The 12,638-nt window shown below is 36.8% G+C and overlaps 1 protein-coding gene across 2 annotated transcripts in view; it reads right to left on the minus strand.

The window, feature by feature from the left end:
* The window catches only part of GLRA3 (glycine receptor alpha 3), an 85,845-nt gene that overhangs the window by 14,918 nt on the left and 58,289 nt on the right, over positions 1–12,638 (minus strand). For both annotated transcript variants that reach the window (XM_059470959.1, XM_059470960.1), the window contains exon 7: positions 708–922. In XM_059470959.1, coding sequence (XP_059326942.1) covers positions 708–922 — 215 coding nt within the window. The remainder of the gene's footprint in view (positions 1–707; positions 923–12,638) is intronic.

A 12,638-nucleotide genomic window follows, 5' to 3' on the forward strand; every position in this document is an offset into this window, starting at 1 on the left:
AATTTGACAAAAATATCATGTTAAAACTAATGAAGAGGTGAAATTTGTTTATTTTTATTGTATGAATTTTATTTCTATTAGCTGCAATGGCACACAAAGATGGCCAAGGAGTAGGCCTTAAAATGAAATGGAAAATATATAAAGCAATTACAACTAAGAAGACAAAAATAAATAATCATAGAAATAAACTTTAAGTGATTTTCATTGTGTTGAGAATAACTTTGTGCAATTGTTTGGAGCTGTTAAGGTTCACATTTTTCTACATCTTAATGTAAATGTGTTTGTAAGTAGGGAGCTAATTCATAATTTAGGAAGTTTTGAGAAAGGAATACAATTGAGAATCTGGGGTAAGAATCTATGGCCTTTAGAATTTCAGCCATATCTTCTAGCATGTCACCAGATACTGGGATGTGAAAAAGTATGAGCCTGTCAATTGTTAAGCAGGGTTTATATAAAACTGAGTAACATTTTCATTACTTGTTAAGGTTTATGGAATTGACTAGATACGTGGCTGGCTGTATAGTAGCGACAGGGGAGAAATAGGATATATTTGATTGGAGAATCAAAACACCTCTACATATTTCAAAATTATTTATCTGGTTTAGGAAATTATTGGATGTTAAAATTAAAACACATTAGGTTTAATGAAAGTGTTTGCCACATAACATTACGATTAATATAATACAAACAAAGGAAATTTAGCCTACCTTTGGAAGAGATGCTCGTGAACCTGAGCTTTGTGTCGTCATGGTCAGTACTGTAGTTATGCCTAAAGCCACTCTGGCTGGAGCTGCATCCATATTGATCCAAAATGACACCCAGGAGAGAATCACGATCAAGAGGCTGGGTATGTACATCTGGATGAGATAGTAACCCATCTGCCTCTCCAGGTGGAACCGGACTTCAATACACGTGAACTTCCCTTTTCACAACAAAGAAGAAATATTCAAGAGAAATATAATGCTTTTGCAGTCAACTTCTAGTGCACACTCCTAAAGAATGTATGCTATGTCAAATATATATATTCACTGGAAAAAGATTGATGTTTTCAATTACCTACAGTGACTCGTAATAAAGACAGTCCCCTTTATAACAGGAGTACCTATTGGAAAGAAAAGGGGCAAAATATCTGAAAAATTAAGACTTTGATAAGGTCTGAAATTCTTATTTTCTTATAAAAAACCCCCATTATTCATTTTAACAATAGGAAATTTCCTCTGTGAGACCACACTTTTTTTGTGACTTATGATTTGGAAATATTTCTGTGCACAAGGAAAATGCTTGCTTCTCCATTGTATAATATCTCCTTTGTGTTTGGTTCAATTTTAAACTTAATTTTATTTTTATTAAAAATTGGGAAAATGTAGTGGTATCAGCTTGGGCATTAGGTTATCAATAGGAGAATCTGCTAAATATCTCCCTGTGTCCCCATTCAAATGGTTTCAGCTCATGAGAGAAATTATCAAGATTCAAACACAGACTGAAGACTAGAAAGGCCAGAGATAAGGAAGTTTTACGAAGGAGATTCAATGACCTGGTTTTATCCAGGTGCTAAACATTAAGCAATTTCTACTGACTTATTCAAACCAGAAAAAAAAACCCTATTGGTAGCTCATAAAAATTTCATAAATCCATATTTTTAGATTAGCCAGATTGTTGTGGGGTTGGGTTTTTTTCCACCCTGCAAGCTGTAGATTATTTCACAGATCTTGATCCAGCCTCATTAGATTTTCTAATTCTGCCCAATGGCCATATCAGTCACATAAGGATGGTGCTGAAGGCAATGCTGTTACTGCAAGTGGTGTATACATAAAACTGTTTCTCACAGCAGCAAATACACGCAACTCAGATTTCTTCCTTATTTTGAGTGAAAACTTTTCCTAATTCTAAATTTAATAAGGAAGTCTATATTGTTATATATTTCTTAAGTGTTACGAAGCTCTTTGGTTATGTTTTCCACTCATTTTTGATAGATATTCTCCTAATCAATTTCTAGTCACCAAAATGCCATTTTATACAATTTTTTTCCATATTAATAGAGATTTGATACTTATCAGATTAAAAAAATTATATAATGGATTTATAAGCTTATACTATACTATGTTTTTTGCTGTGACAATAGTGTTAGGCATACAGAAATGAACTTCAGATAAAGTCAAACAAATATTTTTTATTCTAGGGATATTAAATGCTTCTAAACTTCATTATTTTCATAACAGTTCTTTTAACAGGGCACTAATTTTTCTATGATGCCATAATGAATGTAATTTTATGATAATTTTATTCTTCTGAGGCACCAAAAAAAATAGAAAAATATTAGTTATGATGTTTAATTTGAAGGTTACATCCTGTATCTCAGGAGTTTTATATCTGCAAGCTCAATTGTTAGTTCCATTCCTAATTGCCAGCGTTTTCTGAATCCTATCTACAGTCCCAAAATCTGTGTCCCAGATCCTGGCTCAACCATCTGCTACCACAGCTTCAGGACTGATTTCTGCCCCAGTCATGGGATGAAATCGCAGCTTTAAAAAGTGAATGGGATTTTGGTGTTTAGTTGAGGAAAGGCCAGGATATTGCCCTACGTTTCTCTTCCATCGTCTTCAAAAGGACACCAATGCAATCTCGTGTTTCACTCAGCAGCTCAGTACACCCCACATAACCAGAAGTTCTGCTCTGACTGGCCTTTGGAATCATATTCTTCAAACTGGTTTTTACCCTGAGGATTTCCTTTTTTGTGTCATTCATTCTGTTAATTCAGCAGCCTTGGACGGCAGCAGTCTCTGTCTCATGCATCACAGAAAGGTGAGGAGGGACAGAAATGCATCAGCCCAATCTAGGTCTAGGCAAAGCCATTTTATTTGGCATCATATCAGTAAGAATTGTTCAGAATGCAATATTTTCTTCTTATAGGGTCCTATAATCTCCTTTCAAAACAAACTAGGAAGGAAAATTAAGGAGCACCAGACTGCAGAATATATGCATATATGAAGTGTCAATAAACACTAGCTATTGTTTGTATGTTGGTTTTTTCCCATCCAGAGAAATGTGGGAGGAGAGATCTGAGTTTCTTTCCTGAGGACTCCAGTTGACTTGAACTATTACAGACCACTCAGCACAAAAATTCTGTGGTCCTAAACAGTGAACAGTAAATACTATAGTAGTTCTAATACGGATTATGTTATGCGTTTGCAAATTTGACAGATCCAATTGAACTAAGGAGGAAGAGAAGAATAATTGTAAGCAACATGATCCTAAGAAAAATAAAGAGATTTTTTAATGCAAGAAGTGCAAATGGAATATATTGTAACCGCGGGGAAGGAGGGAAAAAAGTGGGGTTAATGAAGAGGCCAGAACTAGAACTGAATGATGTGTTAGAGGAATTATAAAAAAGCATTTTTTGCTTGGTTTAGTATTTTTGTAAATATACTGGCCAAGGAAAAAAGCCCTCAAAATCTGTAACACCAAGACCAAACAAAAAATTGACAAAAAGATAAAAAAGAAAGTGAAATCTGTCTCAAAGTAGAAAAATACCATTGTTTAGTGCCACAACATGTGTGATCTAGAGTCCTGCCTTTGTCTTAGACCCAGAGAGTTATGGGCTTGCCAGGCATACTTCCAGTGTTTCCTAGTCAAGCCTACTGTGTTCCTCTGTTCCAGTACAGCACTGAAAAATTAATATATAGCATCTCCTCAGGAAGACTGGTGGCTGCCCAGCTACCCCTCTCTGCTCCACCACCGAGTGTTGGGGAAAGGCTGCACATGGCAGTCTCAGCACTGCACTTGCAACAGCTGCTGGTCTAAGTGTGAAAGAGTTGATGTTAGCTTTTGCCCTTCCTGACTGAAATAAGAAACACCTGCATAAACCTGGCTAATGAAGCTGAGTGAAAAAAGAAAACACTTGCACTAGCAGATGTGAGCTCCCGCCAGCAGAGGCTGTGCTGTTTTTTCCCACCTGAGGCATCATCCAGCTACGGGCCTCCTTTCTCTTCCTGTATTCCATTTCAAACTCAAAGCAGGTTATCTGTGGTTTGATCTATTTGATTGGATGCTTGAATGGATCAGAAGAGAGGTACCCATAAAGTCATCTCAGCTGGGGAATGAGATAGACAAGCAACTAAGAGCATTGCTCTAGTAATTCATTTGTAGTACATGAAAGGTAAGATCCAGTTTATTTTGATATGCACTGTGAATGTCCCAGAGAGTGCCTAGCAGGAGGACAGGAATCACAGAATCACAGAATCACAGAAATTCAAGGTTGGAAGAGACCTGTAAGATCATCAAGTCCAACCCATGTCCTAACAATTCAACTAGATCATGGCAGCAAGTGCCACATCCAGTCTTTTTTTGAACTCTTTGAGGGATGATGACTCCACCACTCCAATCCCTTCTGGTATTGTGGCTTTTCTGAGGCAGAGCAACAAATTAAGACTTGATGGTAGTTTCAGATTAAAGCTAATTATAAGTGTGCACACAATCCATAAAAGGGATTTTTGTAAAGTAAAGGAAAGAAAAACTATGCAGGGCTTCCCAAAATAAATATTTTTTCTTGAATTGAGGTTTCATTGTTTATAAGTCTAGCCTAAGCATGGACTTAAGTGCATGAAAGGCCCCAAAAGTGCTGACTTGAAGAGCATTGCACCTATGCATGTGAAGTGAATATAGTGGAGTATATGCATGTGATGGTGCATTTTTATCTTTTACCCATAGTCTTCGATAACAACGTTAGAGTTGCTGAACTGGCAAGAATTCCATGCAATGTTCATGCTGAAACCATTAGTGTGGTGGAAAAATAAAATTGTAGGCAGTCTATATGATTTTTCTTTTCCCCAGAAAGCATAAATTGCTTTTCTTTGGAGTCAGTATCTAGATCACACACTATTTTTGTTGTTTCTTCCATGCCAAACCAAGAAGACCATTTTTTTACTGCAGGTCATCTTCACACTACATAGCCTCCTCTGATTGTGGTACCTGCTGTTTAAAAAATGGGCTCTGCAGGCAGCACTATGCTTGTGTCATTAAAAGGTACTGTCAGTAGTGGGGGATGTGCAAGAAAAATCAAGCATAAGTTGTAAATTCAAGCCATAAAGAGTCCTCTTTTATAGTTTCATCTGTCACGAACTGTCCCAGAGGTAAGAGTTGGTAGGAGTTAAAAGTATTTGTCTCCTTTTAGCAGCCCTTAAGGTGTCTTTTGGGCAAAGATTTTCTTTCTGTACCCCTACGATGTCATAAACATGTTACGATTCCCAGGAAGGCTGAGTAGCTGTTTCTGAAGCTATTCAGAAAGTTTTAATAAGGGAGAACCACTTCAGAATTCTGAGTCAAGGAAATAGTGTGCCTGAAAAATAATTAAGTAGTAACAATTATTAAACTACTATAAAATTAAAAATTAATAGTATAATAAAATATTAAATGAATAAGGATAAGCAAATGAGAAAATAACTAAGCATGTGGAGTTCAACTGTTAATCCATGCAGAATGAAGAGTTATCTGCTGAAGATCCTTGATACTACTTTACATAGTGGTAAATGGTAGTCTGACTTTTGTAAGTCATTGATAATGCTAATAAATGATTTACTGTGGACTATCTTATGGATATAGAGAGGACTGTGGCTGGAAGACTATACAGCTTAATGAAATTACATGAATCTATTTACTTAAAATAAGAAACTTATGTTGGTAGAGAGGTTTTAAAGCTAAGCAAAATTGAACAGAGTTAAGTAAATCTGAATAAATATTTATTCTGCAGAATATGTGTCTTGGATCTGGAAAGTAAATTTTTCATATTCTGATTCCAACACATCTGTCAGTATGGATGTAGACTATACAATTCTGATTTTACCAGTGAATGATAGCCAATGAGCAGCCAGTCTAGCGACCAAAATATTGCCAGCTATGGAGATTTGCTAACAGAATCCTGGGGCAACTGAACTAGGATGATGTTCTGTCCTGGTTCTGTTCCTTTGCAACAACACTTCATTTTTCCTCTTGAAAAAACAGCTAGAGACAAGGCTTAGCATGAAATTAGAGAAAAACACTGAGAGACAGCAGGCAAGGGGAAGGGGAGAGTGAGACTACTTCAGTGGCTAAGATATGCTCAACCTAAATGGCTGACTTAGATTTACATCTCTTAATACAATAGAGAGCTTATCCCACTTGTCTGTCTTCTGAAAAGCCATTTCTTAAGCACCTCAATTCGTCTATTCCCTATATCCTGACAGAGATCCTAAATACAAAATGAGTTTGAAAATTGTGTTAGACAGAGGATTTTCTTCTTGGTGTTATTCTAAACCTCTACTGTGTTTCACATTTTTAGACATGTAAAAACCAGATTTTGTCATCTTATGTGGAAAAAATATATTGTAAAAGCCAGCTGACACTCTTTTCTCTATAGAGATAAAAGTAATGATAGTTCTTTCTTCTCAAGACAAAAGTTAAAGACTCTTCCTCCAAAATGAAACCATAGGTGGACTCGAGAAATTGATTTTGTATAGATCGATGCAACATGGCTACTGTATCTCTTGCCTGTGACTGCTTTCTAAAGTTTAATACCTTGGATTCACAGGTTCTTACTAAATGGTTGTCACTGCCATGCTTTCAGTATTCCTGTCTACTCTCTGTACAAGGACAAATATTTACTCAAAACAAATATTTGTTGCAGGACAACCCACACTGAGGATAGCTCATGACATATAATATATATTGCAAATATGATCTTACTGCAGGCCATCACAGACCGTCCCTTTGCTGATTTTTTCAGCCCTTCCTTAATACTGATTCTGGCTTTTGTCTCCTCCTGAGCTGGGGAACTTCAGTGTGCTAGGTAGTGGAAAGCCAGCCCTTTAAAGACCTCTGTGTTAAAGGCCCAGACAGATAAAGCGTGATCAGTATTGTCCTGAGACAAAATCATTCATCATATAATCAATCAACGCTTTTATTAAAGGCCCTGTATATATAAACCCTAATGTTTTATCTAGTAAACAGAATGGAATCACCTTGCCAAAGGTCACTGCCTTTAGTGAGAGTGTGGCTATTGGCTCCAGCTGTATTCAGACAAAATGGATTGGTGAAAAAAAAGATTTGTTTGAAGTTGTCAATGTTGAAATTCTGAGGACAATTTTACCTTCTAACTGAAAAAACCTCTTAGTTGAAAATAGACAGTCTTGGGAGAAAATAAACTGTATTGCCATAAGAGGGACCACATAGACCACCAACACTTTCCTTTTGCCTTTTGTTGAGTGTTTTCTTTTTTCTCTGCATCTGCTAAAATTAAGATTGCAATTATCATCTCTTGGCAACAACATGTTATGTTGCCAAGACTGCAGTCAGAATAGCAGATGATCTTCATAGAGAAGATAAAGGAGAACGATATATATAAACTGACTTTTCCATGAGGCAATACTGTCCCCTTTACTTTCTCTCCTGTTTGAGTCATTATCAGGATCACCACAAGAAAAGCAGTCCACTTGATTTGACCTTTTTCAGTAAAGACATTTCCTTTTTTATTCTTCCAAGAATGTGACACTTTTGTTTGAGACCAACTCTGCTTTACTTATTATGAAATACAGCTAAATGCTTTCTGTTCCTCTGCCTTCCAGTGATGAAATTTTTTAAACAAAAAATGAAATTCATAAATTATGTGTATGTAAAGCTCATTATTTCAAAATATTTTTACCTATAAAACTGATTGCATATAAGTAAACTTAGCTGAAATAATTTTCATACCTTTCTAAGAAGAAGTCAGGATAATAAAAAAAGCATTTGGTAAGTGTAGTCTCTAGAAACTTTCCAATTTGCACTTTAATATAAATTGCAATTTGAGTATATTTTGTTGATAAAAGCTGCTTATAAAAGTACTCATGTTTTCATCGTCATCAAATAGATAAAACACCATATCTATCTTCATGCAGCCAGAAAAGAAATTATGATTTTCCAGTGTCTAACACATAGAACTAGATAAATTTTCATTTACATGCACTTGTCTATGTATCTAAAGCCAAGATTCACTAAATGACTCTTGAAATATACTACTATTCAGTCTTTGTTTCAAGTCCCAGTCTGTTGATATCAGCAGTATATTGGGAGAAATCAGTGCTGAGGCTGTCACCTGTTTTGACTCCATAGATACCTGGACAGGAGGGAAGTATCTTTACATAGCTTTTTTTGGAAAAAAATACTGAGGCAGGTGGTAAACTTGACATTGGTGTAAGGGTGATAATGACTGCAGTACAAGAGTTGAAAATAAATATGGAAAAGAAAATCCATCTTGATAAATTTGCATTTGTGGTTCTCATGTCCCTCAGAAAGGAGAACCGAGCTGCATTGAGCAGGACATTCATAGGCTGGAGAAGCCAGCAGACAAATGCACAGATGGGTGATGAGGACAGGGTAAACCCCTGCCCTGATACAGGCTGGGGGTGGATTGGCAGCAGGTCTCCCAGGCTTGGGAGCCTGAGAGATATCAAGCTGAACAGAAGGTTTGTGATGTGAAAGACTTGTCATGTGCTGCACTGCGTTAGCCAGGACAGAGACGGAAGTATAAACTAAAGAGACATCTAGATGTAATGTTTCCACTTCAGGACAGATGATGAATTTTCATTCAATGAATCTTTCAAGTAGAATGCTCAAATTTTGAGCAGTGCAGGGTTGACAATTGTGGCCTCTTTGCCCTTGAGAAAAGAGCCTTGTTGGAGTCAGACAGCGCCATTTCGTGTGCCTAGGGATGGTCACATCCTCAGCCTGCCATGGGCTCTGATTTACAAAGTGTTTATAATTTCTGCTTTTTCAGTGAAGGAATGAGCAGCTTCAGAGATTTCACACCCATAGACTATCTCCTGGGTAAAAAGTACAAACTTCCTTTTTGTAGAGGAGAAATGCTCTAGGAAAAAAAACAAACCTGAGGGAGTTAAAAAGTCATGTCCTAAAAAGCACTCCTATAGTCTCAGAAAGAGTGGTTTAGGTGTTTGCCAACACAAGCAAGGTTTTAAGTTGTTGTCAGAGTAAGACACTGAAGTTATGTCTTCTTTAATCAATGTCATCCAGCTGGCAACAAGATGGCTGAATATAAGGCGCTATGTTGGTTGAAGGTGAGACTTAGAAAGGCCACAATCTACAGGTGTTAAGCACCTTTTTTGATGATGGGGAACAAATGGGATCATGAGAAAGAATTGTGGTTGGGATGTGCATATTAGGAAGTCAGATGGGAAGTGTGGAGCTAAGGAAACATGCTGCTCATCAAGATTGCAATTATCAGAAATGGTTACACACAGAATCTATCAGATCTGGTGGTGAGTGCAACTATCGTAGCTCCCCTGTTTCCAGGACCACTACATCCAATTCTTTGATGCAAAAGGCATTATTAGACCTATGCCAGTTCTGAGCAGCATCCCTCAAGTGTGGGTGTAAAGCATTATCCATGATGCAGGAGTAAAGCCAAGACTTATTTATGCCTGTTAGCCAATGCCATTATGTATCAATTCACGCTAATGTATATTGGGCTTTTTGCAGCTGTGTCTGAAATAACATTTAGGTGTTGCATAACAGCCCAGGGAAGCAATTAATGTCACATAGGAATGTGGCAAAGCAAGACTATCCTTGTAATGAAAGTGGTTCATGTGTGATTTTTCTGGTTGTTATGATTCTACTTCACTTTCCAAATTGGTCACTGAGGATATGCCTGTGGATGCAAAACATGAAAATTGTCAGAAATATTGCTGTGTCACTTCAGAACACAAGATTTGATGAACCATTTTGCTGGACTGTTGTTGAAACTGGTATGTCTCTATATTTAGACATATATTTAGTTTATTTTTTGAACTCTGGTTACAGTGAACCATTTTCAACTGAGCATGAAACACCGATGGGACATACACTGATGAGTTTCCACATACTGTCCTGAAGCTTCATGCTAATTTGCTTCATAGGGAGAATTTTGGGATTTTTTTCTTTTTTACAGGATGTCTCAGAAGAGCTTTCCATTCTGTGTTGTTACTAAATTTAATTTGAAAACTCTTCTTTGGTCACTTACTGCATACCAGCTGCAATTGCTTAGCATTATTTTAAGAATTCATTTTATCTAATCTGTCATAGGCCAGAGAAACAGACTTCACATCATGTTTTAAATCTGCTTTTTGTAAATTTTGGTTCTTGTGGAGTATCCTAAGGTCATATCTGCCCACAGTATCTCATTGCAGAAGCCTTAAGAAAGCACAGTACTGGTCATGTATCCAAGTGACATAGTGAAAATAGTTGTTAATATAATGTTTATGGGGTTTTAGCCTACAAATAGTAGTTAATAATACTGATTGTAACAAAGAAAGAAAATAAATTCTTATTCTTCTAGAAACCAAACCCCTCTAATCTGATTAAATTTGCTTCATACTGAAGATTTGAATTAAAAAAAATAATATTTTGAACAAAATACTGTTATCTTGAAGAGGAGACTCTCACAATAAATTTAGTCCTTTTTGGGTAAAACCACCTTTTCTTTCTGATTTGCCCTGACAAAGTCCTGTACCTGTAATTTTGATGCTGTAACTCAGAGCAGGTCACTCAGCTGCTTCCTCTGTTGAGGACATATCTTTCCACCTGCTGCTCAGCATCAGCATCATATTTTTTCCCCCTGCCCATCACAGGCAGGTCCCACAGCTGTGCAATTGCTTTATCTTTTGCTGACATCTTTTAACATTCCCATCCTCTAACTGCATCCAGGCTTCCAAGGTTTCTGTGTTATCAAATGCCTTGATTTTTTTTTGTGGACAAGTTAAATGTTCAAATTACTTTCTCAGTACAGGCATGAGCTTCATCTTTCCAGGCCTGTGGGTTGCACTCACATCTTAGAGCATGTTTGGCCACAGAAATGCAGTTTGGCCAAAGCAATACAGAGTACAACAGGCTGCTGATTGGCCACAGTGTCCCCCAGACTTATTGCAGTAAAATCCTCCTCTCATCTAAATGTGGCAGAATTGCAGACACAAGCACACTTGTAGCCACATCTTCAGAATCGTGAGGCTCACATGCAGTTAATGACACCTGTTGCTCCTGCTTCTGTACTCAGCTTAGGGCCACAGTGAAAAACAGTACATACAAGTTGAACCCACATAACCTAACATAAAGTACCTAGGCATAGCATATTTTCCTACTTTTCCTTAGATAAAAATTGATACTAAGTTAATAGGCTTGAAACATAGGTTGTGAAGAAAAATGTAGTGCCTTCAAAATATTGAAAAAAATGAAATTTTAGTCAAAATCACAAGGTTTAAACTCGGATGATTATAATGTAAGTTCTCAGACAAATGAGTAAGAGTACAACTCAGCTTTGCACGGAGAGTTCAGAAATCATTGGAAATTCTGAGATTTCAAACCAGGTTTCCATTCAGTATGAGGTTAAGCATCACAGTAATGTCTTAATTTCTCAGAGATTTTTGATGCATCATGTTATGCAAATGAACTTTAGAAAGAAGAGAAGAATACTCTATACCATGATGTCTCATTAGTTAATATCATAAACAGGGTATAGAATGCAATTACAGACCCTGATTAAAATGGTACAAAAGCAGGAGAATCCTAAAAAGAAGGGCTAAATTACTTGTATATCTCAAAGGAGACTAGAAAATAATGAAAATAAAACCTTCTTATTTTCATAAGCATTATAGTAGAAAGGCAAAAAGGAATAATATCATTAACAAAGAAATGTCTGAGTGAAAAAATTACTCTGCTATGGGATACGTATCACAAATTTTAGAAGGTTTTCAAGGATCATCCAGATATTACTATTTGTACAAAAAAGTGCATATTAAGTATTTCCAATTTATTTTAGAGAACACTTCAAAATATCTCTATCAGTATCTTCCTCCTCTGAATGGAAATTGAGAGAACCTTCCTTTCTCTTAGGGCAGCACTGCAGTTGTGATAAAACTCAGTGCTGGAAAGCACTCCTCCTTAATTTTGATCATAGCAGGACTTTCCTTATAAACACCACTTATTCAATTTTTCTCTCCCTGACATTTCAGCAGAATCCAAATGAATCATTCTAATCTTAAATTTTAAGACAAGTTTAATCATACTGGAGAGTAAAAATTAAAAGATATATGGATTAGAATGGAGGAGTTTTAGCTTCTTTTTTTTAAGAGAATACACAAACTGCGCATTCTTAGGTTTTGCGCTTCAGGATTATTGTACTTGTGATTGTTCAGTAATTAAAATAGTTTTTCATAATTAAGATAAAAACATAATAACTATATTTTTTATGTTCATCTCCCCCTTTTTTCAAATAATCCCAGAGATGAGCTAAATATCTCAGCTCAACAAAGGCCTCAATTCAGTATCATAGATTTAGAGAATTATACAATGGCTGGAGTTGAGACACCCTTTAGGTGTCTTTAGATCACCTAGCTCCAGCTCCCCTGCCATGGGCAGGGACACCTTTCACTAGACCAGATTGCTCAGAGCCCCATCCAACCTGGCCTTGAACACTTTCAGGGATGAGGCAGCCACAGCTTCTCTGGGCACCATGTTCCAGTGCCTCCCTGCCCTCACGATAAAGAATTTCTTCCTGATATCAACACCAACTCTCTTTCAGTTTGGATCCATTCACCCTTGTCCTGTCACTGCATGCTCATGAATAGTTTGTACACCTGGCC

Source organism: Ammospiza nelsoni, chromosome 4 (genome assembly GCF_027579445.1).
Source record: "Ammospiza nelsoni isolate bAmmNel1 chromosome 4, bAmmNel1.pri, whole genome shotgun sequence".
Taxonomy (NCBI): Eukaryota; Metazoa; Chordata; class Aves; order Passeriformes; family Passerellidae; genus Ammospiza; species Ammospiza nelsoni.